Source organism: Lotus japonicus, chromosome 6, assembly GCF_012489685.1.
Source record: "Lotus japonicus ecotype B-129 chromosome 6, LjGifu_v1.2".
Lineage (NCBI taxonomy): Eukaryota > Viridiplantae > Streptophyta > Magnoliopsida > Fabales > Fabaceae > Lotus > Lotus japonicus.
This window is the reverse complement of record NC_080046.1, coordinates 67,075,429-67,102,930: the sequence shown is the minus strand read 5'-3', so window position 1 is coordinate 67,102,930 and position 27,502 is coordinate 67,075,429. Positions and strand designations below refer to the sequence as shown.

At 36.6% G+C, this 27,502-nt stretch overlaps 4 protein-coding genes across 6 annotated transcripts; 1 reads left to right on the top strand and 3 right to left on the bottom strand.

Annotated features, from left to right (window-relative positions):
* Positions 1–121: 121 nt before the first annotated feature.
* On the top strand, positions 122–9,127 carry LOC130722976 (uncharacterized). Of its 3 annotated transcripts, none has more exons than XM_057573882.1 (11): positions 122–439; positions 523–760; positions 896–1,043; positions 1,163–1,261; positions 1,701–1,858; positions 2,510–2,675; positions 3,706–3,842; positions 4,862–5,540; positions 6,806–6,918; positions 8,322–8,577; positions 8,728–9,127. In XM_057573882.1, exons 1-11 carry the CDS (start codon positions 274–276, stop codon positions 9,019–9,021), a joined length of 2,454 nt encoding a protein of 817 aa, XP_057429865.1. In that variant the 5' UTR covers positions 122–273; the 3' UTR covers positions 9,022–9,127. The 3 variants fall into 3 exon arrangements, with proteins under 3 accessions (XP_057429865.1, XP_057429866.1, XP_057429867.1); XM_057573883.1 differs by having other exon boundaries at positions 123–439; positions 523–751; XM_057573884.1 differs by lacking the exon at positions 122–439 and having other exon boundaries at positions 611–751; positions 888–1,043.
* A 1,570-nt stretch (positions 9,128–10,697) lies between these two features.
* Positions 10,698–12,125, bottom strand: LOC130726375 (elongation of fatty acids protein 3-like). Its single transcript, XM_057577634.1, has one exon. It carries the CDS (start codon positions 11,638–11,640, stop codon positions 10,825–10,827), a length of 816 nt encoding a protein of 271 aa, XP_057433617.1. The 5' UTR covers positions 11,641–12,125; the 3' UTR covers positions 10,698–10,824.
* Positions 12,126–14,910: 2,785 nt separating this feature from the next.
* On the bottom strand, positions 14,911–15,986 carry LOC130726747 (elongation of fatty acids protein 3-like). Its single transcript, XM_057578051.1, has one exon. The coding sequence runs from the start codon at positions 15,838–15,840 to the stop codon at positions 15,031–15,033; it is 810 nt and encodes a 269-aa protein (XP_057434034.1). The 5' UTR covers positions 15,841–15,986; the 3' UTR covers positions 14,911–15,030.
* A 1,139-nt stretch (positions 15,987–17,125) lies between these two features.
* Positions 17,126–24,882, bottom strand: LOC130722321 (protein RETICULATA-RELATED 1, chloroplastic). The gene is made up of 8 exons (XM_057573012.1): positions 24,352–24,882; positions 19,658–19,822; positions 19,435–19,527; positions 19,239–19,354; positions 18,515–18,613; positions 18,120–18,425; positions 17,801–17,965; positions 17,126–17,705 (listed from the first exon to the last, which is right to left on the bottom strand). The coding sequence occupies exons 1-8, from the start codon at positions 24,694–24,696 to the stop codon at positions 17,420–17,422; spliced, it is 1,575 nt and encodes a 524-aa protein (XP_057428995.1). The 5' UTR covers positions 24,697–24,882; the 3' UTR covers positions 17,126–17,419.
* Between the last annotated feature and the right edge of the window lie 2,620 nt (positions 24,883–27,502).

Below are 27,502 nucleotides of genomic sequence, written 5' to 3'. Positions count from 1 at the left end.
TATAAAAATTGAACACTTAAAAATATAAAAAAAATATAATTGGATTTAGCACGTGGTGGGTGAAGTGCTTGGGTGTGTCAGTGTGTCAACCTAAACAAGTGAGAAGTGCATAAAATATCTCTTACTTACTATGCGTCTCTGTCTTGAACTCTTTGCTCTCATCCATGTTCTTCTTCTATTAAAAAATTCATTTTTAATTACTTTCCATTTTGATCCATGTTCTTCAGCTTCTACTATGAGCTCCAACCTTGAATCTTAGAATCATCACCAAAAATGTTGCCAAAATTTCCCATGATGCAGTTGAAACCACCGCCTTTGACACCCAGTCACATGATTCATTCACGCAGAGACACCAGAATTTTCTCACAGCAAAAATTTCCTTTCAAGTTCGGTCCCCAATCTTTGGGTGACAAATGGAAGCTCAATGACATGACTGCTAGTATGTTATCAATCTTTTTCTCTTTCAGATTGATTATACAGTGTGTTCTTTTTCTAAACTTTTCATTATTATTTTTCCAAAAGGTTCTATACAAGAAAGATTGGGTGTATTGTTATCAAGGACCCAGAATTTTTTCAATCAAGTCACTTCTCCGCGTGCAAAAAAAATCAGGAAACAACTTGACACTGAAAATGATTCCGGATTCCAAGTTATGGAGGATATATTCATGGTGGAGCAGACTATTAACCGCAGAATGCCATATGGGAGGACTCTTTCTCTTGCTGCTGTTATATGTATTGAGCAATTCAGCAGGTCAGTGAGGTCAATCAATGCCTTTGCATCATATATATATATATATATATATATATATATATATTTGCTTACTAGTCTACATGCTTATTAGATTTAGACTGATACAGGAATTATTATTTGACTTTCTGAAAATAAGATATGCAGGATGAATGGATTGACTGGGAAGAAAATGCAGAAAATTTTTCAAACACTTGTTCCTGAATCTGTATATAGTGATGCCCGGAATTTGGTTGAATACTGCTGCTTTAGATTTTTGTCAAAGGATGCTTCTGAAGTTCATCCTTCCCTCCAGGTATTTCTTTGGATGGTATATATGAAACTATGCTCATTGTCTGTTTTTTTTTGTAAATTCATCATGGGTTTGTCAAACATGCACTTGGTGAATACCCTGCTGATTGAACTTGTTTGTAGGACCCTGCATTCCAGAGGCTGATATTCATAACCATGCTTGCCTGGGAAAATCCTTACACTGATAGCATTTCTGGCACTGCAGAGAAAGCTTCCTTACAGGTTTACTTCTTTCCTTTATTTTATTTACTTCAGCCACCATATAGGCATGTGAATACCCTGCTGATTGGATATAGGAGACACGTAATGAGAGATAACATATTTCTTTGGAAATCACCCTCTAGTTTGTCTATTAAACTGTAACACAATCATTGAACTTTTATGCGTAGTGGTCATGGCTAATCAGAGAATAGGTCACTGACTCTAAACTTGGAATAGCCTCCCTATTGCACCAACCAAAAAAGAGTATGATGATAGGTCTAGGAATATTTATTTCATCTCATTAATTCAACCAACAATGTCCTGATAGAGCATTGAAGGCGGGATATATTTTGTCACAGTGATTTCCAGTTATATTTGGCCTAATCATATAATTTCATTTAGTTCCTTTATATTTATTATTTAGAGAGATCACTTCAGATATATTTGGTGGACTTTGCAGAGTAAACTTGTCACCAAAGAGGCTTTTGCTCGTATTGCTCCTGCAATCGCTGGTGTGGTTGACCTCCCCACAGCGCACAATCTTTTTACGGCTCTTGCTGGTGATCAAGATGGAATTTCAATCAGCTTGTGGCTGACCTACATTAATGAATTTGTCAAGTGAGTTTTCAATGTCGATCTTTTTGTTGACGATATGATGAGCTTAGGAGAAGACATCCAATTAACATGTGTTTCTGACCACCAAGCTAAAGAATGGTTTGCCAATTTTCAATGCTTCTTTTGCACTAGGCATTCTTAATTTATCTGGATGATTGGGTTATGAAAGAATGGACCTTCTTTTTGCATGATAAGGGGATCAAATTTTTTTTGTCGTAAAAGATCTTCTGAACTGTTCAATTTCCGTATTGCTGCCTCAAACTCCTCTCCTGTGTGCCCTTTAAAGTAAAATTGAAGGCCACGCCCTTCAATTTTCTAATCTAGTACATTGAAGGTCCATGCAAGCTTTGCCCGATTTAAACATAACCCTGGAAGACCAATAGTCCAGCTTCTTCACTTTTAGTTCTGATGTTTCCATTATCTGGTAAAAAGTTATGTAGTTTACCTTTTAGTCGTTCCATATGGTAAAGCTGCCTGAATTCTGCTGGAGAATTGTAGCATAAAATTATGGTATTTGTTAGTTCTATCTTCCCTTTGGTGGTTTGTTCTATGAACATGCTTATTGCTTGATTGTGATGGAATGCTGTCAAAATTTATAAACACCTTTTGGTATTATAGAATTGTTGTGCTGAACTTGGACTGATATTACTGCAGAGTGCGTCAAGAACAGAGGTCATATCAGATTCCAGAGTTTCCTCAACTATCAGAGGAGAAGGTTTTATGCTTTGGTTTCAATAATAAGAAGCCTGTTCTGAAATGGGAGAATAATATGGCCTGGCCTGGCAAACTCACTCTTACTGATAAAGCAATCTATTTTGAGGTATTTTATGATTATATGATATGTTTATAATATACTACCTCATAGGCTTTAAATTTTTTCATATGGCAATACAGGGTCCTTGTATTTCTCTGTGCTAAGCACAATCACCACTCTTTATATTGCAAATTATGAATAGATGAGCAAGATCATGATGATGATGTGATTGGAAAAATCAGCATCTCTGATTGTTTTGTTGCCTGTTGGTTTTATGGCACAAAATAAAACTTTCTAATATTTCTGCAACATAATTCAATGCTGTAAGCCTATAAAAACCAAAAGATACATTTGACCTCTTGCATCTCTTGGCCCATAATTATATCCGTCTTATCATGTGATTGCCTGTTATGAGATCTCCTGGACTTATCACATCAATTTTGTTCAAGAAGAGAACTATAGAGGTTCTCCTCATGCAGAGGTAACAGAATCAAATTTCACTTAAATGAGTTTCTAATTGTGCATCGGAAGATGTGAATATTAATGATTCGGGCTTCAAAGAAGTCCATGGTCCTGCCAGTTTCGGACTGGATATAGGAACCAAGACATAACTGATACACTCAGTTTCTATAGGTTTAGCTTCCAGGTCACTGCCGAGTCATATAGACTCACTTTCCAGGATAAAATGAGGTTCTGTGCATGAGCTATTTTATTGAAGAACATTTGAACTCAGCCTAATGATCGAGTTTGCAGCAGGTAATGGTTGCAGCCAGCTTAACCTAGAAGGGTTATGTGTCTTATTGAGTGGCATTGCATCAATTTTAATGTTGTTCAGAGTCTCATACAAGATCTAGGTGCTACAAGAGATGGGACCTTAAAAACTTCCTTCATCACAAGGAAAAATGTGGACAAAGGATTTTAACTTTGAGGAAATGTCATTAGATAATTAGCCACTAAAGATTAGGATATATTGTGTTGTATACTAACTGGCTTACTCCCTAAAGTGGGTAAAAGTGAACTGCTGAAAGATATATCATAAAAAAAGTAATCACTATCATGTTTTATTGAATTTATTTTATTTGAATCTATGTTCTAGGCTGCTGGCTTATTGGGAAATAAGAGAGCCATGAGATTGGATCTTACACATGATGGATTACAGGTAGTGAAGGCAAAGGTTGGACCTTTTGGGTCTGCGCTCTTTGACTCTGCTGTTTCTATTTCTTCGGGTTCAGAGTAAGCTTCTTCAACATTCTATACTAATTTTGTTATCTGAGATTTGTGGTTTATATTGTAACCAATTTGATGATCTAGCATGTTTTATGATGTTCTGATTGGAATATGCTTAGGGTTTATAATTAGTAAACTACTGCTTATGACGTATCTTCTTACCATACTAACTTAGATCAAGTAGAGTAAGATTAGGGTTTATAAAGTAATTATTCTGATATCCTTAGGTATAAGTAATAGTAATACACGGAGTTCATTCTGATTAACTGACAGTGTATATTTTCATTTCACTAATTCTCTTATATATTAAATATAAATTTACTTCCATGCCCATTTTGAGCAAAAGTTTGTCGTGAGTTCTACTCAGCTGCCTTTGTCCCAAAGTTTTCTTTCCTCGTCCTATTTTTAGCTTCTCATGTTGTACCTGATTTATTAGTTTTGTTTTTTTAAATCTTCACAGGAAGCATGTCCAGTAACATAATGGTTTATGTTAAAACTTGCCAATCAATTATATACTTTAACTGATATTATCAGATAAGGAGTTTCCAAAACATCATACATCTCTTATTGACTTATGGAAGGAGAATTTACAAACTGAGTTCCTGCTAGATTTTGAAATTCCTGGCTTCTACTTCTGTAAAACCTTGTTGGGCCCAAAATTTTGAGCTTCCTTGTTCAAATCCTAGACCTATCTTTATTATGAAAATCTCTCCAGGTAGATAAGATTAAAACTCCAAATAAAGGTTCTTGAAGTTAAAGTTATAAAATTTATAGAGAAAATCAAACTCCCCTTCTCCTTCTCTCTCTCTCTCTCTCTCTCTCTCTCTCCACTGGAGGAGGGTGTTAAAGGAGATACAGGAGGGTTTGATGTATGAATGACTTACTTAGCTCGTCAGTAAACATGCACCATCAGTTTAGAACCCACAAATTTTCCTCCACTTTTGTCTGTATCGCTTTGCTGCATTTATCGTCATCATCATCTTAAAATCATTGATGTTTCAATTTTGTCTTACATTCATACTTAGGTTGAATTGGTGGGTTCTGGAATTCATTGACTTGGGAGGTGAGATGAGGAGAGATGTTTGGCATGCATTGATAAGTGAGGTCATTTCTTTGCACAAGTTCATACGTGAGTATGGACCTGATGATTCTGATGAGTTGTTATCTAATGTATATGGGGCTCATAAAGGAAAGGAAAGAGCAAAAACCAGTGCCATTAACGGTATAGCTAGACTCCAGGCCCTTCAACATTTGCAGAAGATGCTTGATGATCCAACCAAGCTTGTTCAGTTTTCATATTTACAGAATGCGCCGCATAGTGATATTATCCTCCAAACTTTGGCTGTTAATTATTGGGGAGGCCCATTAGTCACAGGATTTGTAAATACTCGCAATCATCTAGAAACTCGGTCTTCGGATGAAATGGCTAATAATGGAAACCATATTTTTGACATTGATGGAAGTGTGTACTTAAAAAAGTGGATGAAATCTCCATCTTGGAGATCTAGTAGTTCCATAAGTTTTTGGAAGAACACTTCGGTAAAAGGTTTAGTGTTAAGTAAGAATCTTGTTGTGGCTGATTTCTCACTCACAGAAAGAGCAGCAGAAACAAGCAAACAAAAGTACCAGGTTGAGGAGAAGACTCAAGCCACCATTGATGCTGCAACTCTACAAGGCATACCCAGCAACATTGATCTTTTCAAGGTTGGGATGCTTACCTTTACCTCATGTCTCTTTTGATGATTTTGAGTAAATGTTACATTATGATGATGACCTCAATCAAATTAGTACCTATGCCCAACCTAAATGAATAGCTTTAGTAAGCTTTTTTATATTTCTCATAATATACCGGTCATTTGGACTCCCTGTTCTCTTTTCCACTAAATAATAAATATAATTATGATGCCTATCAACATTATGATTTAGGAATAACTGAAAACTATATGAACACCAGGTAGCTGAAGCCCAAATACTTGGCATGACGCGGATGCAAAGATATGGGGAATTTTTGAATCAAGATATGATACAGTCTAGATATTTAAACTTTTTAAACATGATACAAAACCTGTGTTTTTTCAATGTGTCACAGTATCACAAAATGTATTATTAGTCTTATTTAAAAGAAGTTTCAGCTCTATTCAATTGCCTATTATTTACAGTCTAAAACTAACTGTCATTTTCATTTATCTCATTCACATTATTAAGAAAGCATACTTCTATGTCTAGTTTGTTAAGAGATGATTCTACCACAAGAAGTCCACCTCCACCGTCAAGTGGATAATGTACATCTTCAGTAACATCCAATAACCTTTTCTCTCCTTTAGTATATTCTTTATTTTTCCTAGACAAAAGTTAGGGGTTGGAATGCACCCAAGCCAAATCCTTTGCCTTTTTAGGATCCATTTTGTTTCTCTTTGTTACAGTCCCACTTTGACTAGAGATATGGCCGAAATATTCCTTATAAAGGGTATAGCAATCCTCACCTCTAAGCGCTTTTGGGGTAGAGTTAGGCCTAACCCAAATTCTAAGACTCTTCAAAGAGTTATTAAAGGAATTTGTACACCAATTCCTCTCACAACATGATAAATAAGAGCAAGTCTTTATAACAAGTTTAAGGCAAGTTTTTGAAACTGTAACCCTAACATATTGGATGCATTCCCAAAAGTATCAAAGATTATTTTCATATATAAAAATTGAAACTGTCACCCTAGCACTCTTTAGCAATTTTGGAGTTTCCGGACTTCATAGCTAGGTAGTGATTTGTTATTGATGTATTTCATTTCATCCTTTAGATTTTGGCCGTGAAAAATCAGTATGGAAAATTTTCATTTGATCATATAATAGCAGCAGTCTTTCATGAAATTTCCTTTTAGTCATGAAAAAACCTTGATTAGTTTTGCTTTTTTGTTTGTTCTGTTAATTAAGTCCCAAATATCATATGGTCTTATACAGATCCTGTTCCTGTGCAGGAGCTAATGTTTCCTTTGATCTTAACTGTCAAAAACTTTGAAAAGCTTAGGCGCTGGGAAGAACCACACTTGACTGTTTCGTTTCTTGGACTTGCCTATACAATGATTTTTAGGTAAACCCATATCTAATTTTCTTTGCTGTTCTATTGTTGGTGGTTGTCTGATAATTTGGAAGCCGTTTTTTCCCCTGAAATATAATTATTTAGAATTTATTTACGATTATTAGTTAATAGAGGTCTGTTTGCTTTGGATGAGTAACGTGATTCGTTTCATAGTCCCCCCCCCCCACTCTTTTGTTTATTTATTAAGTAAAGTAAAGTAGAGTATGCGGAATACAACTTGTAAGAGATGCACAAGTTCTAACTTGGAGGTGAAAGTTGGAGAATAAATGATTCCAAAAGTCAGTATTTCAAGTACCTTAGGTCCATCTTACAAAATTGGCGGAAATATATGGAGATGTCAACAGTAGGATCCACACAAGGTAGATGAAATGGATGGATGCGTCAGGTATGATATGTGATAGAAAAGTACCATTCAAGCTCAAAGAGAAATTTTACCCTATAACTATTAGATTTGCATTATTGTGTGGAATTGTGTGTTTGAGCAGTAAAAAGACAATAAGAAAGTAAGGATAATATTGCAGAGATGAGAATGTTATAGTGAATGAAGGTTTACATGACTACACAAGATGAGATAAGGTTATGATGACAATCATTAGAGAGAAAGTTTAGGTAACTCCCATTATAGAAAAGATGGTAGAGTCTAGTCTTAAGTGGTTTGGATGTGTGTAGAGAAGACCATGGAAACACTAGTAAGGAGAGTTGACTAAATGATATTAAAGGATTAAAAAAAAAATTAAAGATACTGCTTGGATACATATATGGGAGTATCGTATGCAAATAACATTGGTACAACACTGATACTTTGGCAACTTTGGTGTATCTGGACCTTATAGCTAGATAGCGAGTTGTTATTGATGTACCAGTAGTTAGGGATAGAAGGATAATAGAAAGTTATAGGTCAAACTATTAAGGGAGATTTAGAGGTAAATGGTTTATTTGTGAACTTAATACATGACAGAGTATTCTGGCATTGTTTGATTCATGCACCCAACCCCACCTAGTTGGAAAAGGGTTAATAGCTTTGGTATTTGGCATCTTTTAGGTAGCTTTGGTAATTCATTTCAAAGCTCCTTCATGAGTAGTAAGGATGTAAAGTTTTATGGAGATATGCAAAGTTTGCAGTGGTATGGTTCTTAAGGAGAAATGCTCTATTATCATGGATAAATTTATGACTTTCTACTTACAGAAACTGTTTCATTGTTTACATTCATGTGGTTTGAATTTTTCTTTTGATTGGTGATATATGGCTTCCTTAGAGGCTTGCCACAGAACATCTTTGTTTGTAGCGTATGTTATTTCAATAGTAATTGATGATTAAGTAAATAGTTTATGAGCACCTTAACTTTCCATGCTGTTATTGTATTTTGAGCTCATTGTTCAATTTTCCTTTCCAGAAACTTGCTGTCATATATTTTTCCCACGATGATGATGATTGCAGCAGTTGGAATGCTCACAATCAGGGGCCTTAAGGAGCAAGGTCGCCTTGGACGATCTTTTGGTGCAGTCACAATACGTGATCAACCCCCATCAAATACTATACAAAAGATCATTGCTGTAAAAGATGCTATGCGTGATGTTGAGCATTATCTGCAGCAAATGAATGTCTCACTTCTCAAAATACGATCTATTTTGCTTTCTGGCCATCCACAGGTATTATATTATGGATAATGGAATATTTAGTTACGATCTGCATTCAGACATGTTCTTTAGATGGCCCTCAAATTATTATTTTTTGGTGCGTTTGTTGATATTTACTCCCGTCTTTTGTCGATGTTTAATTTTGATTTGATCCTTTGTCAGATAACTACTGAGGCTGCTCTGGTGCTGTTAACGTGGGCAACCATTCTCCTCACCTTCCCATTCAAGTACATTCTTTCCTTTCTTCTCTTGGATATGTTCACACGGGAGCTCGAGTTTCGGAGAGAAATGGTTAAGAAATTCAAGAAATTTTTAAGGGAGCGGTGGCATGCAGTGCCTTGCCCTCCAGTAGCAGTTTTACCATTTGAAAATGAAGAATCAAGATCAGAAATGTACTTAAAGGAATTTAAGGACCAACCAAAATCACAAGGAAAACAGGGCAGTGGTAAGTCCTGATCGATAGTGATACTATTTTTAGGTTTGCTTATAGAAAATGTAAAGATGTAAATTTTGTTTCACTTTTTTAAAAAATAATAATAGAAAGCTAGTGTACTTGCGTTTCTGTCTTTGGATTTTTCGCATGCAATGTTTTTTAGTTTAGTTTTCAGATTTGTCCTCAATGTGTCTCATGACTCATCACTCTATGTCTTATCTCGTAGTCCCAGCTAGATGTGAAGAAAATATATGATTATTACAGCAGACAATTCTCATTTATATGTCTGGTTTTTAGGTTTTAAGATATCCTTTTGTTAATTCGATTTGCACTTAATGAAAAGTCAATGAAACAACAAAAACCGAAAAAAAGGCAATAAAAAATGAGTCTATTGCAACATGGAGAAGACCTTCAGCATGCATAATTTGCTAAAAACAATTTCCAGGAAATGAACTTGTGTGCCAATGGGAAGCATGCATGTTCACACTTAAATAGAGAGATAAGAATACTGTTTTAGGAATAATTTTCAGTCATTCCCTATTCATTTCACCTATTCAGCCTTCTTTATGATAATTTTGAACACAATGACGTCCCTAACGTTTACATTCTCTTTTGGATCATTTTTAATCATTCCAATAATAATAATAATAATAATAACCTAATTAACTAAGTAGTATTTGACACATCATAAAACAAGAAAAGAAAAGAAAAACGTTCAGGAATAAGTAAATAATCTTTCAACAAGAGAGTTCTCAACTCAACATGGGGAGCCTCTAAAACTCTAACACACGGGTGAGTATCTAGTATCTGCTCTAGCAAGTCAATCAGTAGCTATATTACACTCTCCGCGGATCCATTGGATGGAGACCTCTCAATCACACTTTTATCTCGCAGAGATTTGCTTCAAATACAATCACGTTCCTCTATGAAGCTCTCATCAATATTCAATTTCTCATTCAGAGAATTACTTGATGGCTTATTAGGAGATAGTGTTCATTCAGATAATTATTATTACTAAGTACATAAAAAATGTAGAAAGGTATTTAACGTAATGTAACTAGTTTTCCGAAGGAAAAAAAAAACGTAATGTAACTAAAAGGGTATGGTTTATAATACAATGGGGTAAAGGGCATTTAAGTTAGTCCATATTTTCTTCGAATGATAGCAAAGAAAACTGACACAGAACTTTTCACCTCCAGAATTCCTTCCCCTTCCAAGCACATATATATAGATGCAATTCTTCCATCCTTTTCCATTTTAATTGGTATTTTCCATCCTGGTAAATTACCCTGAAACAAAAAGTGTTAGTTCAGATTTTAAGTAAATCATTTTTTAAAAGCGTCAGTGATCGACCTACCACATGCTAGACTTATTATTAGCCGCGCTTCACAAAGGTTTAGTGTCTTTTGAGTTGGTGTTTTCTCATGGAGATCGGCTTATGTTTGTGCGTGATTTACGACCAACTTCCTTGCAAGATATTGGCAACAACCCTGTAAATCAGAAAATGTAATTTAAACAATAACTGTGTGAGATGAATACTAATATAAATGTTTTTGCACTAATCTAATGAGTAAAACATACTATTACCAGCATTATAAGAGGGAAAAGAGGAAAAAAGAAAAGGAATATTCACATTGTTTATTAAATCTTAGTTTACAAAAATTAAGAGAAGATGCTTTTATCTACATTAATTTTAGCTCACCGTGATTTTTCAAACATGCACTTTGTAGCGCCATGCAACTTGAAAAAAAAAAAAGGGAAAAAAATTGTTCAAATGTTACTTGTGAAAATGAGATTAATTAGATTAAAAAGGCATGGAATCAGGATTAATTGAAATAAATCGTTTTATTAGAAGATGCACCGTAATTCTTCCTGTGAAAGTCGAGGAATAAGAGGAGAAGAGAGGTGTAGAAGACGACATTAAAGGCCCAACCCCAAACCCCAGAGCAACCATAATCACTGGTGAAGTGGAAGTACAACATCACACTAACAACCAAGAAACTCGAGTAGAACTGCATAATTTGGCAGTTCGTCACGAGTTTCTTCCACCTGGGACGTGCCCCCAACGCGCATGATAAGTAGTATGCGTACATTAGAACATGCACGGAGGCGTTGGTGATGAGCACCGCCGGAAACATAGTTTGCGACGTCTGCAGCCAGATGTAGCACATGACCAAGACTGTTGCATGGTGATACAAGTGGAGGAACGTGAGGCGTCGAAAGGAGGAGCCGCTGAGGATGATGAGTAGCGTGTCCACAAATTCAAGGATCTTGGAGAGGTAGAAGACATAAGCCCAGAAGAAGAGCGGCCCGACCGGCTTCGTTCCGGGCGGGAAGCATATGATCCATTGGAGGTGAGGTGCACGGGAGATGGCAGAGAGAAGGCAGCCAAGGGCCATGATGAAGGAGAGGAGGAGGAGTGAGGTGTTGTGGAGGGCTGAGATGGGTTTGAGGATGGATTTGGGAATGGATGGTGGAGATGTGATTTTGGTGAGAATGAAAATGGAGAGAAGGTAAGAGAGGATTGTGAAGCAGAGGAAGGTTGGAGATGAGGCCATGGTTTTTCCTGGGATCCATGAGAAATTTTCAATGGTGGGATTGCTCACTAACAAATACAACAACCCAGAAAATATGTCACTCATTTTAATCACTGGTCCCTCTAATCAAACACCACTACTAGGTCAGAGTTTTAAACTGCGGTTGCGGTCGGTCGAGTTGCAGATGGAATAGGATTGCTAATTTTCAATTCAATGGAAGCATGCAAAGTTGGGGGTACGTGTTTCTTCCTTGCTCTTCACTCGGATTAAGGTTCCATCTTCTGTGGTCACAAAATTACTTTGTTGAGTGTAGGAGTCAATGTTTCTGTAAAATATGCACAATTTTATTTTTGAGGTGATCTTTGATGTTTTACCTGCTGCACGTAATTCATCATTAAATGTGAATGTAATAATAGGCATGCATGGTGAATTATGTGTCTGACTCAGCACTCATGAGCCATTCAGTGACAGAGTCACCACACGGAGTTCACATGAAAATTCAGACCTTCTTGGTTTTGGTTGATGATTAAGCGCGCAGCTCAATAAATATGGAGCAGGTGAAGAATGGCATTCCTTCACAGCTGAGTGCTTCCCGGTCTCCCTAGAGTCACAAAATTTCAATTACTCAATTTCATTTCAACTTCTATTCTTGTCTTTACTTGGATGAGATTTAATTCATTCTCACTCTATTTATTATTTTATCTTATTTCTACTAATTTTAATTATCTTCTTTTTTTCCATCACATCAATTATTATATTCTTTCTTCTACTTTTATCTCACTCTCGATCTATGTGAGTGTAATTACAATACCAACCACACTTTCTCCTAATTGACTGTATTCACGAGCTATATTACACTAATACAGATACCGTACCTGATACGAGTTACAACAAAAACTAAAGTACAAATACTATGATGAGTAGGTTAATGAGTAGATTATATGAAAAACCAAATATATACATTGTCAAAACTAACTAAGTGCTTGAAATTTGTGCATGATGCAAGAAAAGAAATCGTAAATTTAATAATTTATCCATCATCAACCAACACGGAAAAGCTTCAGAAAATAAAGAGCAAGATAATGGATTAATGCAAATTGATGACTTTGGTAGGTATCATGGTTTTCATATGTGTGATATGAGTGCAAGTTTCATTGTATACATAATATGAATAAAGAAAGCTAATAATAAAATATAGTTTTTGCTCTTGCCTATTTAAGCAAGGCGTGACTCTAATCAATCCAGTGATGTAAGGTGGTGTATGTGGTTGAGAGTGTAGTTAAGCAAAATGAATAATGATAGTAGTTTACAGTGTTATCAAATTTGTGCTAGTGATCAAAATGATTTATAGTAGATATGTTTTATCGTTAGTCTGCATAACAGTATAACCACTTACCTTTATATTTAGCTAGTTGGTTAAATGAGCGGAAATTTTGCATTTAGTCGTCCTGATAATCCCGATGACCAATTTAATGGTCACTAGTCGTGTAGTTATTTAGGCCGACCGAAACGGTGGTAAGGTGAATCACATTGTTGATGTAGCATTTCCATATTCCAGACATTTGATTCTCACAACAAATGGAAAAAGATCTTAGCATCTAGTAACATTGATTTTTCACCCCAATGTATTAAAATCAGACACAGACACAGGGTAGACGGTGCCGATTCATTTATTTGAAAATGATTGACAATGAATTTACTAAATATTTAGTCATTGCAATATGGATAACACGAATTATATATTAATGATTAAGCGATTCGATAAAAACCTTGATTCAACTAGTTGTCAAAAATATTCTTTGTATATCTTGGATATCAAAAGAGCGATTCAACTAGTTGTAAAAAATGTCCGAGCTAGCTTAGTTAAAATGATGATGTTAATACGAAAAAAGAAAACTAGGTGGAACTAAAAAAAGAACCTAGTAAATGTAAAGTTTAATATGCTAGATTAACTCAAGAATGTGAGCTAATAGTTTATATAGCCGATTAGTTGAGTTCATCAGGTAATGTAAAAAAAAAGGACCAAATTTGAATAATGAGCCTGATAAAGCCATTATTATTAGGCAGCATCGTCAATTAAATGGACTGATAACTCTGGTAGTATGCGAAGACAAACAACCAAATCAATTATCCAATTTAGTAGATTTGGACTAGTATATGCAATGGGCTTGAGGCCCAAAATTCAAGAGGGTCATCCAAATGTTAAAGTGGAAGTGACCAAAAAAAAAAGTTAAAGTGGACATGTTTTGCACCAAATATTGAAAATGCCAATTGGGTCAACACAAAGTGATCACCAATAACCATTTACATTTACTATTTCCCTGTTTAGTTTAGTCATACATTTGTTCCCTATGATTTGACCTTGAACTTTGTCTTAGTCCATTTACATTTACTATATCCCTTTTTAGTTTAGTCATATACATTTGTTCCTTTATTTTTATTTTATTTCAACTAGTTGTTCTTTTACTTGTAGAGTATCTTAAGAAATTATAAAAGGGGGAGGGAAATCGATTATTTTAAAGCTTTGTAAGGCATAAGTCAAGTCAAACATTCTTACAAAATATGGGAATCAAATCCTAGAGAGTAATACATCATAATATCACAAATACACATTGCAAAACAAGCTAGCTTACTCTAATCCATTTGAAACATTGCAAGGTCAAACAGAAAAAGAAGAAGAGGAAAATCAATCATAGCTACCAATTCATTCACTACCAAGTACCAACAAAGTAAATGTTCACCCAAACCTAGTACTACAAAGCTCTAGACCATGGAGAGTGGAGTGGTGAAAATGATATGCCTCCTACTCCTGCCTAAGCTTTATAATAGTCCTTAAAGGGAATGATCATAAGTCATAACTATACAATATGAAATTATTTGAGGCGCCTTAATAGGGATTAATTTTATTGAAACATTGCATGTGGGAGTTTGCTTGACTGGGGCAACATGATCCTACTCATAATGGTGGGGTATGCCATTAAGAGAGTGCACAGCTCCTAAAGCTTCAAGTTCATGGGGGCGAAGAAGCTTGCATACTTGAGTCCAGGGTGTGACTCAACAAAGGTTACTAGTTAGCAGGGAAATCAACTCATAATTAAGCTAAATTACAAGGCATTGTTGCATTGCTTGAGGGATATCTATGCTCTAAAAGTCGATTCAGAAACAAAATGATTACTTGAATTGTAAGCGAAAAAAGAGAGAATTTCCATTGAACTTAAAGTGGATCCACGTTAAACTCGACGGAGCAAAATCCTCAACTTGTATCCACGTGGCAAATTCTAGCTTCTTATTGATACTTTTAAATATGTGAAATCATGTTTGCATTTGAATCAATGACAAACCAAACATACACAAAGCATCAATCACATAATCATGTATTCCCAATGCACACAACCAATATAGAGATTGCAGCAATCAACATAATCATAAACTTGTAACATACAATACAAAAAGTGAATCTCATTCATTCATTTCCAATTGAGCATTTCCTTCTATCTAATCTACAGAGCGTTTCTTTGTGTTATTATTGGCATTATAACTCTTAAGATGAAAATCAAGGAAGAGAGCGAAAAGAGAAGCATTGAAAAGAGCATTGAAGCACCAACCCGACATCCCGGAGCACCCTGCGTCGTCGGAGAAGTGGTAGTACAGCATCACGCCGGACACGGCGAAGCTGAAGAGAAACTGCACGATCTGGCAATCGGTGACGGCGCGCTTCCACTTAGGCCGTGACCCGACGGCGGTGAGGAAGTAGTAACCGTACATGATGACGTGGACGGAGGAGTTAGTTAGGAGCGCGATGGGGAAGAGCGACTGAGAGGTTCGGAGCCAGAGGTAGCACATGAGAAGCACGGTGGAGTGGTGGTACACGTGGAGGAACGTGAGGCGTCGGATGGAGCGAGAAAGGATGATGAGAAGCGTGTCGAGGAATTCGAGGAGTTTAGAGAGGTAGAAGATGTAGGCCCAGAAGAATAAGGGCCCATTGGGCTTGGTTCCGGGTGGGAAGCAGATAGTGAAGCGGAATTGAGGAGTGTGGGTGAGGATGGTGAGGGTGCAGCCGAGGGACATGGTGAGGGAGAGGAGGAGGAGGAGGAGGTTGTGGAGGGCGGTGATGGGTTTAAGGAGGCGGGGAGGGAAGGGTGGGAGAGGGAGGAGGGAGAGGAGGAGAGTGAGGGAGAGGTAGGTGAAGATGGAGAGTGAGAGGAAAAGTGGGGAGGAGGCAGGGGTGTGAGGTGGGTTCCATGAGAAGTTGAGGATGGTTGGATGGTAGACTAGCCAGTATTGAAGGAAAGGCACAATGCTCATTTCTGCAAATCAAATCTGAGAGAGGATTGTGCTGCTGAAGAGGAGTGGATAATGGTTGGAACAAGTGAGAGTCAAGTCCAGTCTCAAGTGGTTGGTTGGACTTGGAGTTAGAAAAGGCTTTACTATGTACATTCACATTCACACAACTTATGAGACAAAAAAACTAATGAAACTAAAGCGATACCTCTTTCACTTTTTTCCAACTATTAAACAAACATACATTACCTCAATTTGTCTATCCCTTCATTTAAGGATTGTGGAATTCACATAGGTAAATGAAACTTAACAGTTGATCTTGGACAACTATGATTTAAATAGGTTGATTTTATTAACCGTCTAAATCAGACCGTCGCATACCCTTGACTTTAGTGAATGTAGATTCCCTAACGGTGGAGAATTCAGATCCATCATTTATCCGAATTCATCTATATTTATTTTTGAGAAAATTTATTCACACTTAAATAGTTAAATTCTTTTGTAACCAAACAAAAAATAGTTAAATTCTTCCTCCACTTCGAGGGGATTTGAAATCTCTCATGAGACATGACAATGTCAAATAAAACATTATGTTTTTATCTCTTTTCATAAATATTTATAAGGTCACACATGTTTAATGCATATGAAGAAAGAGATAGACACAAAAACTTCACACCATGACACATGAGAAAGTTTTCACATGAGAGGATCGTGATTCACTCACCTTAAAAAGTAATAGAAAAAGAATGAAGAGAATTCATGCAAAGAGGACAAGAAAAGTGATATAGCATATAGGAACACAAAATTGATGAAAATATGGTGAGAATAAGTGTGTGTAAATATACAAGTTGTTTATTATCTCATCACCATTGTTTTGCTTTAATTTCATTTCTTTGGACTGCTGCAGTCTGCACTGCATTTTAAATCAGGATTAGGAAACATGATCAATATGTAAAATAAAACGTGGGAGTATTAGTTGAAAAAAAGTAATATAGTCTATGAGCCTTCGTTATATTAACTAAAAAATATAGCCTTTTTTTTAGGTCGAAAAAAAAAATATAGCCTTTATGCAAACAAATATATATACAATGTTTTCTCACCCAAGCCTTTTACCTTTTGCGTCCATGAATCTGTTATTTCGTGATTTATGAGCTCATGTTTTCACTTCCAACGAAAAAGGGCAACATTTACAAATTTCTTTATCAAACAGGATTAGGAACAAGGAAGATTCTTGAGGACGAGAAAGCTCATGAAACTACATGATTAAAAACACAAATCATCAATTCATTGAAAGAACTAGACTCGAGCATATGAACTATGTTTTCGTATTTCAATTAAAGACAACTTTATTTAAAACATTCCAAATATAGTACAGATTCAGATGGTAAAAACACGAAGGGATCCATACAAGAATCTGAGAAAAAATTAAGAACAAAAACCCTCCTCAATCTGTAGTTGACGTGATGTAAATCTTCTCACTAATTAGTAATTACCCCTCCCCTTTCCCTAGATTTAAGTGGTGATATCACCAAGAGCACTCCAGCAGTAGCAAACTCTAGTAAACAGCAAAATTTGACAATGACTACATTCACATCCGAGGAATCTATGCTGTTCCTGCAGCAACCTTCTTCCGCACAACCCTTTTTCTTCGAGCTTTAGGAGCTGGAGATTCTGCACCGGACACATCTGCATTCCCTTGCTTGATTCCCAGGAGCCCAAGCCCAGAAACAACTGCATTCTTTGATATAAACCATTTTGAGGATGAGTTTTCTACATTCTCAGAAGTCCTGTTGTAAACTTTCAACAGATCATCTGACTGAGCCAGTGGATCTGCCTCAACTCCAAGCCAGGCACGCTTGGAAGTCTCTCCTAGTTGAACATTCATGACCCTGTATAAGAATATTCAGAATAAATGCTCAAAAAACAGTCCACAATACAAGTACAATTTGAAGAGCAACTCATTTGGTAGGGGGGAAGAGCAGACCTGGAAACTGTGCTGAAAAACAATGCGACTCCAATAACATCAAAATGGCTAACCATTGCTCTATCAAATCCACATAGTAGCTGATATCTCAAGTTAGCATAGATTCCAAGAAAAGCACCGTAACCAAGTGCATTGCTGCTCACACTTGGGACTGACACAGATAACCTGTAGACGATTCAGATATGACACAAATCAAGATAAAATTAGTATTTAGCACTCGGTTTGACCAATCACAGGTAAACCTCTTGGAGTCTTGGTTTATACAATTACAAGCCCCAATGCTATTTAATATAAGTTGGGTTTTCAACCCTGCATATACCTTCCCTCCTTTTTCTTAGCCAAAGAGTTTGATAATCCACCTTGTATTGCACCAGCACTTAAACCAGCCATGCACAACTCAGCAGCCTTGAACAAAAAGCATTGGACTCTCTTTTGCAAGTCAAATTCCCTTAGAGGATAGCTCTTTTCAAATATGTTGTTCGGAAGCTTTTGCAATGTATTTTGTAAATCAAACTGAAACGTGTTTCCATATGATCGACAAGGAGCAAGGGACCAAACAACTACTGCATTGCATGCTGCTGCAGTGAGCACATTGATAAGTGCAAGATCCCACTCTTGCTTTATCCTAGAGTCAAATTAAATAACAATTTTACTTCAATTCATCAATGAGAACACCAGACAAACTTTCATATCATTTAAAAGAGCAAAGCATACCTATCTTTCCGATTTTTAAACTCCCACCACACTGAGCAACCTATAGTAGCAGCCTCCTCTAATAGAAACCTATATATGAATGCAGGGTCTGCAAGCAACCTGTCCAACAAAATATTTATATGAGACAATAGCATATACAACCACAAACTCTAAAAGAAAGTTCATTTCATATAAATCCGTCATATTAAGATCAGTGTTGTTTATAGTACAAGGACCGCTACTGCCTACAGTTCTTCCTATTGCAGTGTTTTACAGCCATGGCCGTTGCCACTGCCTTCACGGCAGAATTCGTGGATACCACGCCACTACAGAGGGAGAAACATACGCGAAGCCAATAATGCCCCCTGAATATTAGTGCTACGGTTATTATTTTTAGGTACTTATGAGTTTTCAAGTCAGAATAACATTGAAAATGAGACTCATTTTAGTTTGTTTCATCTTCGTGTTCGCACTTCCTTTGTCAAGCGTCAAGACTCACTATCAACTGACCCATTGACCAGCCACCAAGCCACGGTATACTAACCACCAAGCCACCTGCTGCAACCCCAAGAGGGTCCTTTTCCTTAGACCTCCTCATGCAACAGTCTTCACGTTGCCATTTACTTCTTTTTTTTTTCTTTTTTTCCCTTTATTTTTCTTAGACCTCCTCATTCAACATTAGGTTCCAAATTTTCTCATATTTCAATAAAATATTACAAGTTAACCAGGGCATAATAGAAATTACCTGCCAATGAAAGCCCTGGATAGTCCTTGCGGTAGTGATCTAGAAACAAACCTGCTGACAGTTGGCCTGGCATTGATTGTAAGGAATTTTACCATTTGAGCTGAGCTAATCAACCCCTAAAAGCAAAATTTTAGTCAGTATACAGTCATATGCTTCACAACTTAAACAAGTAAACACAGCTTGGAAAGTACTGTACCATTTCATAAGCTTGCCGCATTCCAGCAGGCAAGTCCATCACAGTCCTTTGCCATTCATTCAACACAGCATCCACAAATTTACGGTCAAATAACTACAGCAAGATAAAAATATTGTCATTCCTTTAGGGTGTGTAAAATGAAAACAACAAAAGGCTACACAGTGGTATATAATTCACAAAGGAGGAAAAGGGACCCTTCAATAACATAAATGAGATTTCTAACCTCTTGAAGAACTATTCGCCTCCTAAACAATCCATCATCACCTCCCTCATCACCATCATCAAAATCATCAAAGTAATCATCATCATCACCATCATCATCACCCCCATCACCACCACCATGTTTGTTTATCTTTCCAATACCTCCACCACCTCCCCCAGTGGATAGCTGCCAATAAAAGCATAAAAATGAATTTGCATACACCAACTTCTAAATAAAATCATAAAACTGAACTCATGAAATCAAAGCCACCAACTACAAAATCAAAATTTAGATGAAATGACTCAAAACATACACCGCGCTTAAACTAAATATTATCATTTTATGCATTCAGAATCAACAACCTTAAAAAAGGGAACTCTAATTAAGAGGTCCTGCATACCATCACCCATTAACTAGTCATGCCCTGTATTTATCATCAGAAGATTTTAAAGCTTGATTTGGAATACCTAGAACGAGGAATGGAAACATAATCTTTTTTTCCAAGTTCTAACAACAAGATAATTAACAGAAAAGCAAAAAAAGAAAAGAAGGGAAAAAAAAGCAATCATACTTGCATTGATTAACCAGATAATTAACAGGGAGAAATTAAACTAGTCAACCAGAGAATAGAGATAGAGAGATATATTAACGTGTTAGGAACCAGAAAAATAGCAAAGTGTAGTAAACTAGATATATGATAGATGTGCACTGAATCCTCTGGAGAATACCCAGAAGCAGTGTTGCAGGGAAATTACAGGGAAAAAGTAGAAAGAAAACAGAAAAGATAGCAGAGGCAAATTAGAGAGTGCCTCTATTCTCTCCCAAGCCCAAGCCTAATCCCAATTCAAGCCTACCCCTCTCTCACACAATACTTGCTTATATAATCCCCAATCTCTCTCTCTTTCCCACTACCTGCACAGCTCATGCCACCTCAGCAGGTGGTTACACCTCTCGTGAGAATTGATTTGGTGCATTGCACCTCTTCCTCTTACTTCTATGGACTCTAGTAGTATTGGGCCTATCCCTAACAATTGGGTTCCTATCATCACTCCCCCCCCCTCAAAACATCCTTGTCCTCAAGGATGGATGTGGAAAACCCTTCTTGAATGTATGTTGCTGCCCCCCAAGTGTCTTGTAACAGCCTCCCTTTGATCCACTTCCCTGCATTATCTGGATAAGGACAATAGAATCCACCACCTGGATCCCATTGTTGAAAAGATGTGGGCCAAGTTGTTGCTGATAAATCAGAACAACCTCCAGGATTCCATGTATCAGTCTGGCATCCCATCTCAAAAAGCAACAAAACCTTAATTGCTGTCATCACTTGTGGAATCTGCACTGACAGCTCATTCCCTTCTAAGAACAGAGTGAAAAGAGGTTGATTTTGTTGTGGAACTGATAAAGCCATCTTCTTCAACTCATACTCCTCCATTCCTATGGTCATTACCACCTTAAGAAGTCCATGGGAATCAAAACTGGATTTCTGTTTGGGTACCTCGATTAATGGTCTTGATTTAGGAAGTTGTGACTGAGGGTTTTCCCAATGTCCAGCGCGCAAGTCAAGTTGTCTTGCAGCCTTTTGGCTTGAGCACTTAGGAGATCTTGAGCTTTCAACAAATTACTCAGCAATTCAAGTACTTGCTCATCTTCTAACCATGATGCCAATAGCATGCAGTAGTATTCCCTATTACCAAACATATAATGATCCCACAAATCCTTGACTCGACCAGTAATAGAGTCACCATGAAAAATCAGCCCCCTACTTCCATGTGGCCAAAAGTGGCAAGATACCAAAGTGTTACCAGCAGGTCGATGCCACAAAAACTGTTCCTGCCTCTTACTCACAAAGTCTTTGAATTCCCAATGTTGAATCCCAGCTTGTAGAACAGCATATATTTTAGTCAGATGCAATATAAAATCCACTTGAGAAACCGGCAAGGGATGTTGCAACCCAGAGGTTTGGCGACAGAGATCCAAAAGTGCAAGAAAAAAAATCTTGTCCTCTTCAAAAGTATATCCTTGGCCAGCATTTTTAGCACCAATTCTTGAACGCCCAAGAGGTGGTTCTTCATCTCCTTTTGATCCACACAGTAGTTGACCCTCTAGACCAGTTTGACTAGACAATAATCCTTGGTTTTCTAATTCCCATTCTGTTTTGTCAATAGCTATAAGAAGCTTGTGAAGAAACTCATGTGCTGCAGCATTGCCACCATTCTGCTGAGTTAGTTGCGTGGCCATATCTAATATGGTTCCAGAATTCCCTTTTCCAAAGGGTTCAATCCCCTTGCTCATTATTGGGCCCCAATTTTTTGATTCAAACACTGAGCCCAAGTTATTTAAATAACACTCTATTCTGCCCTGAGCAATTTGAGGTTTCTGAAGCAGCTTTTGTATTATAACACAGCAACTAACCTGTTGGGCCAGGCCCATTAGGTCAAAGGGTGGCCTCAGATGTTGACCAAGAGAAAGGTGTTGACTAATTTGTTGTAATTCCAGTTTTGCCCCTCCTTGTTGAAATATCTCTTTCTCATCTTTAGCCACCGTCGTTACCGTCGTCTGTGTAGCTTGGGTCGCAGACCTCGCCGGCGCCGGCGTTGTGGCGTACGCCGCCGGATTACCTCCACAGTCCAAGAGCTCTGGTGGCTTTGGTGGTGGCCGTTTTTGTGTTTGCTTCCATTTTACTCCTCTGAGCGTCTCTTCAACCGCCGCATGACACGATCGATCCGGTGGTTGTGGTGGTGGTTGTTTGACGCTTAGCATCACTCCCACTGCCTCACCTCTTGATTCCTGAAGGATGTCGCAGATCTGGAGTTTTGCGGCAATGGTCATCTCTTCCACTGCAATGACGTTGTTCTCTGTCAGATCATCTTCAGTTTTCTCATCCTCTGAAATTCCACCTCCTTCTCGCCGTTGTTCATCACCATAGCCTCTGGATTTGATCCATTCTTCACACCAATTTCTTCTCAGTTCCAGGTTTGATGCCTTGATGTTTCTGGCTTCTTCCTTCTGAATTTCTTCTTCTCCAGGAATTTCTTCCTCCCCTGAATCTTCAACTGGATCTGGCAGATACAGTTCCGATTCTGGTTCGAATTCCCTCAGCAATGCTATCACAAAATCCCACCATTTTGCCCTCTGATTTCATTTTTTCCAGGAATACCACCAAAAGAACGCATCACGCGTCAACACCTTCTCTGCCTCTGAGAAATTCTTCTCTTCAGATACTCCTTTAGCCTCACAGTGTTGCTCCACCGTGATGATCCATCCATAAGCCCATCTCCCATCAAATTCTGGAAACATCTTCATGAATCAATGGCTACCACAGCACCTAGATCGGTGCTCTGATACCAATGTTAGGAACCAGAAAAATAGCAAAGTGTAGTAAACTAGATATATGATAGATGTGCACTGAATCCTCTGGAGAATACCCAGAAGCAGTGTTGCAGGGAAATTACAGGGAAAAAGTAGAAAGAAAACAGAAAAGATAGCAGAGGCAAATTAGAGAGTGCCTCTATTCTCTCCCAAGTCCAAGCCTACCCCTCTCTCACACAATACTTGCTTATATAATCCCCAATCTCACTCTCTTTCCCACTACCTGCACAGCTCATGCCACCTCAGCAGGTGGTTACACCTCTCGTGAGAATTGATTTGGTGCATTGCACCTCTTCCTCTTACTTCTATGGACTCTAGTAGTATTGGGCCTATCCCTAACAATTGGGTTCCTATCATAACGTAAGTTATTTTTTCTGAAGATATGCATTTTCCATAGAAGGGAAAAATTATTTTAAACTATAACAATTACATTTTTCTCTTAGAAAACTTCTGGCCATAAAAATATTGGATTCTGGACCATAGTAGATTATTGCCCGCTATTGTGCTACTATCCCGACAAAGTGTCGTGTTTTACTGTTGCGACGTTGCACGCTATGATGTTGGAACATAGCATTTCAGAGGTTGTAGATTTTCAGGGAAAATTTTGGGTTTTGTTTGGTCTTCCTTGAAGAAAAGGATTCAACATACGCTTTCACAACCTTCCTTTCAACCAAACCCCATTGGACCCAGCGTCCGCCATCATGCTTTCCGGCCAAGCTCTATGTTCTACCAGCCCTGCCGCATTTTCTGGCCATAGGCTCAGCATTTTCCATCCAAGACCTCTATTCTGTTTCAGGTTTCACATCCTCCGTCACACATCTTTTTTCTGTTTTGTTGCCCTTTTTTTTGTGTGCCTCTCAAAACTATTTAGCATATATCTAAAATTTCAGTTTAGCGGTCATCTCACTAGGGCATTTTTGGGAATCTATAGCTACATGCTCTGCGCAATATAATTCTTACTGGCAAACCAGTTATTCCATTGACAATGAGAGGGAGCAAATAATACACTCAGGGCAGTTCTCGCCTTCTCGAGCTATACTAGTTAGCTCTAGCAACACCATGAGTAGCACAAAACGCCAGCAAAAGTACAACCCAAAAGAACTGTTGTTCCTTCCAGTATTGATAATTCTCATATGAAATTCACAATACAAACTAACTACTAAATTATTGAATAAAAATATTCAATCCAATCTCATTTCAGACTCAAGCTATCATAACTGAGTTGTTCAAGCACACTTTGTTCATCAGTAATTAAATTTTCACTCTGCTAATTGGACTATAAACATAGAACTGAACCCTAATTTGGTGAATGAAAATAAAGAGAGGGAAGAAGGGAGAGCACTAACCTCAGGACTAGACTTGGTTTGCTTTTGCGACATATCAAGCTTGGATTTCTCGAGCGTAACGGCACCAAGCGCACCGTATTTACCCTTCATGAGGGGAGCTACGGAAGCAGCGACAGGTGCAGGCGGCGCTGCAAAGCATTTCTCCAAGAAAGAGGAGGAGGAGGAGTTGTTACCGAGTGCGGAGTCACTGTCGACGTCGGCGGCGGCGGAGGAGGATCGGACGAGGAAGATGCGGCGGCGGCGGAAGGAAGCGAGTTTGGGGATGGAGTTGGGCGGGGTGGAGGTTTTGGGGACATAGGAGTTGACGGGCATGATTTGCGCCGGCCGTAACAGCGCGTGAGACATGTTTGGTTGGAAGAGTAGAACAGAAAGGATTAATGGATTTTGATGTCAGAAAACCAAACAGAACTCTCTCTGTAGAGAGACAGAGAGAAATTGAGAGAGTGAAAATTGAAGGCTGAGGAAGAAGATATAGGTATTAGTTTTTGCTCACTAGTCACAACCCAATCCCAAACCCCAAACTCAACTCGCTTCTGTTACCGAGTTAACTCACCTCCACTTGGCCGGCCTCCTCCAATCATTGCTCACAAAAATTTTACTAACTCGTTATATTAATTTATATTAATAAATTATTATTTTCCATCTATATTATATTATAAAAGAACACTTCTAGCATGACGTGTCGCTCTCACATGCCAAGTTAGTGACGTGTCGCTCCTAGATTAATTCTCACCTAATATTTTATATGTAAGCTCTTTCTCCTTGGCCCCACTTGCCACATGTGCCCTGATTTTTCCTTACCTTATTTCTCCTTAATAAAAAAAATACATTTTTAAATTTTAGATTTGATTAGGATTTAGGTTTTTTATTTCTTGATTTTATCTTAATTTATTTTTGATTTATTTTTAGAGTATTAATTAATTTTTATGGTATTTTTATTGAATTTTCGGATTTTTAATTAATTCCGCATTTTATGAGTTTTTATTGTGATTTGCTAGCTTTTGATAGTTTTTATCTATATTTATTTAGTACATTTTTAAATTTTAGATTTGATTAGGATTTATGTTGTTTATTTCTGGATTTTATCTTAATTTATATTATTATTTATTTTTAGAGTATTGATTAATTTTTATGGTATTTTTATTGAATTTTCGGATTTTTAATTAATTCCGGATTTTATGAGTTTTTATTGTGATTTGCTAGATTTTGATAGTTTTTATCTATATTTATTTAGTAAATTTTTAAATTTTAGATTTGATTAGGATTTATGTTGTTTATTTCATGATTTTATCTTAATATAAAATCTGTGATAAGTGATTTAAATTCCACGTGTCATTTTCAGGTTAATTCTCATAAAAAAAATACATTTTCAAATTTTAGATTTGATTAGGATTTAGGTTGTTTATTTCTTGATTTTATCTTGATTTATTTTTAGAGTAAGGATTTATTTTATATACTAAATAAATATAGATAAAAACTATCAAAATCTACTAAATCACAATAAAAACTCATAAAATCTTGAATTAATTAAAAATCCGACAATTCAATAAAAATAACATAAAATTTAATTAATACTCTAAAAATAAAATTTTTCTTCACCTAAAATTTATTTCCATAACAAATCTTGAAACCAATTTTTTAAAGGTAATTTTAAATCTGAGAAACTTTTTCATAAAATATTTTACCAAATTATCTAATATTTACCTAGATTAAATAAAAAACTAAAAATTCAATAAAAATACCATAAAAATTTATTAATAAAAACTCATAAAATTCTGAATTAAATAAAAATCCAAAAATTCAATAAAATTAACATAAAATTAAATTAATACTCTAAAAATAAACTTTTTCTTTACCTAAAATTTATTTCCATAACAAATCTGGAAACCGATTTTTTAAAGGTAAACCTGAGAAACTTTTTCATAAAATATTAAAATTTTAAAAGATTTATCTTAAAGGTAACTGATTTCTATAATTTTTTTACAATCTATTTAATATTTGATTGGTTTTAAAAGGTGTATGATGAACAAATAAATATTGATTTTTTTTTAGTTAACAACATCATTATTAGTTTTATTTTAATTTTTAATTTTTTTTATTTTTAAATCAAATAGATATTATTTTTTAAAAAATTTACAGCATCAATATTTTTTATTTTGATTTTCCCGAAAAAATATTTTATATATCGCTCTTGGCCATGGCTTAAAGCGAAGAGAGGTGATTCGATGAACCCATTGGCGTGCTTATCGCCGGTGCGTGGTGGAGTGGTGGGATAGAATTTGGCTTGACTGTTTGAGAATGGATGGAGCACTTTGCCTATTTATCTATGGCTTATTAATTTTGTTATTCTGTTTCTTTCATTTTTTATCTTTTCTACAGGGTGGTTATGCTCAATTATAATTGATAATTGGTTGCAACTACATTGTAACAAAATTTATTCATGGGTTGGAGTAACTTGCCTTGAATTTGCTTTTTTAAGTTTAAATTTCTCTTTTGATTGGGATGTATCTTTGTTTTGTTACATGATGCACGCAAGTAGTTTTTTACTTGGAAAAGAGAAGGAGGTGGATTGCTAGAGATTAATTGTTAAATATTTGAGGAATGATTGTGATAATAACTTAATGATCTAATAGGAAAAATCTTTATCTACACTACCGAACAATAAATAGGGTATTTTCAAGCCGTCATTGTGCCATTAAGTTCTGTCACATGGACACTTGACACAAGCAATCCAAGTAAGCCTAACCACCTGCAAAATTAAACTAACTAAATAAATTCCAAGTTAGCTTTTTTAGTAATACAAGAATGTAACAAGTTGTTAATTTTATTTGTGCAGATTCTATATAAGAAAGGGGTAGAAATTTAGGTTTTCTAAGTTTGTCTCCTTTGGATGCTTGCCAGCTCTTAGAGCATTGAACCAGGAAGCTGACAATAGTGGTTGTTTTGAAGCAGCTTCTCGACTTGCTCTAGCACACAATAATGCTTTGAGCAGTATTCTCACAAGCCTTGACCACATACTTAAAGGGTTTAAGTACTGTCATTCTAATTTCTATGATTGGCTTCAAGATAGAATAAACAACCCTGCAAATTATGGTATGTATTGCAATTTGCTAACCACTCATTTCCCAACCATACCAAGACAACCAAATAG

Excerpts from the sequence above, each read along its gene's own strand:
- LOC130722976 (XM_057573882.1), top strand. The coding sequence starts at position 274 with ATGTTGCCAAAATTTCCCATGATGCAGTTGAAACCACCGCCTTTGACA. Across the intron at positions 1,262-1,700 it reads CAGAGAAAGCTTCCTTACAG|AGTAAACTTGTCACCAAAGA; the intron begins GTTTACTTCTTT and ends TGGACTTTGCAG. Across the intron at positions 1,859-2,509 it reads TACATTAATGAATTTGTCAA|AGTGCGTCAAGAACAGAGGT; the intron begins GTGAGTTTTCAA and ends ATATTACTGCAG.
- LOC130726375 (XM_057577634.1), bottom strand. The coding sequence starts at position 11,640 with ATGAGTGACATATTTTCTGGGTTGTTGTATTTGTTAGTGAGCAATCCC.
- LOC130726747 (XM_057578051.1), bottom strand. The coding sequence starts at position 15,840 with ATGAGCATTGTGCCTTTCCTTCAATACTGGCTAGTCTACCATCCAACC.
- LOC130722321 (XM_057573012.1), bottom strand. The coding sequence starts at position 24,696 with ATGTCTCACGCGCTGTTACGGCCGGCGCAAATCATGCCCGTCAACTCC. Across the intron at positions 19,355-19,434 it reads TGCGGCAAGCTTATGAAATG|GGGTTGATTAGCTCAGCTCA; the intron begins GTACAGTACTTT and ends TTTTGCTTTTAG. Across the intron at positions 17,706-17,800 it reads TTTTTCAGCACAGTTTCCAG|GGTCATGAATGTTCAACTAG; the intron begins GTCTGCTCTTCC and ends ATTCTTATACAG.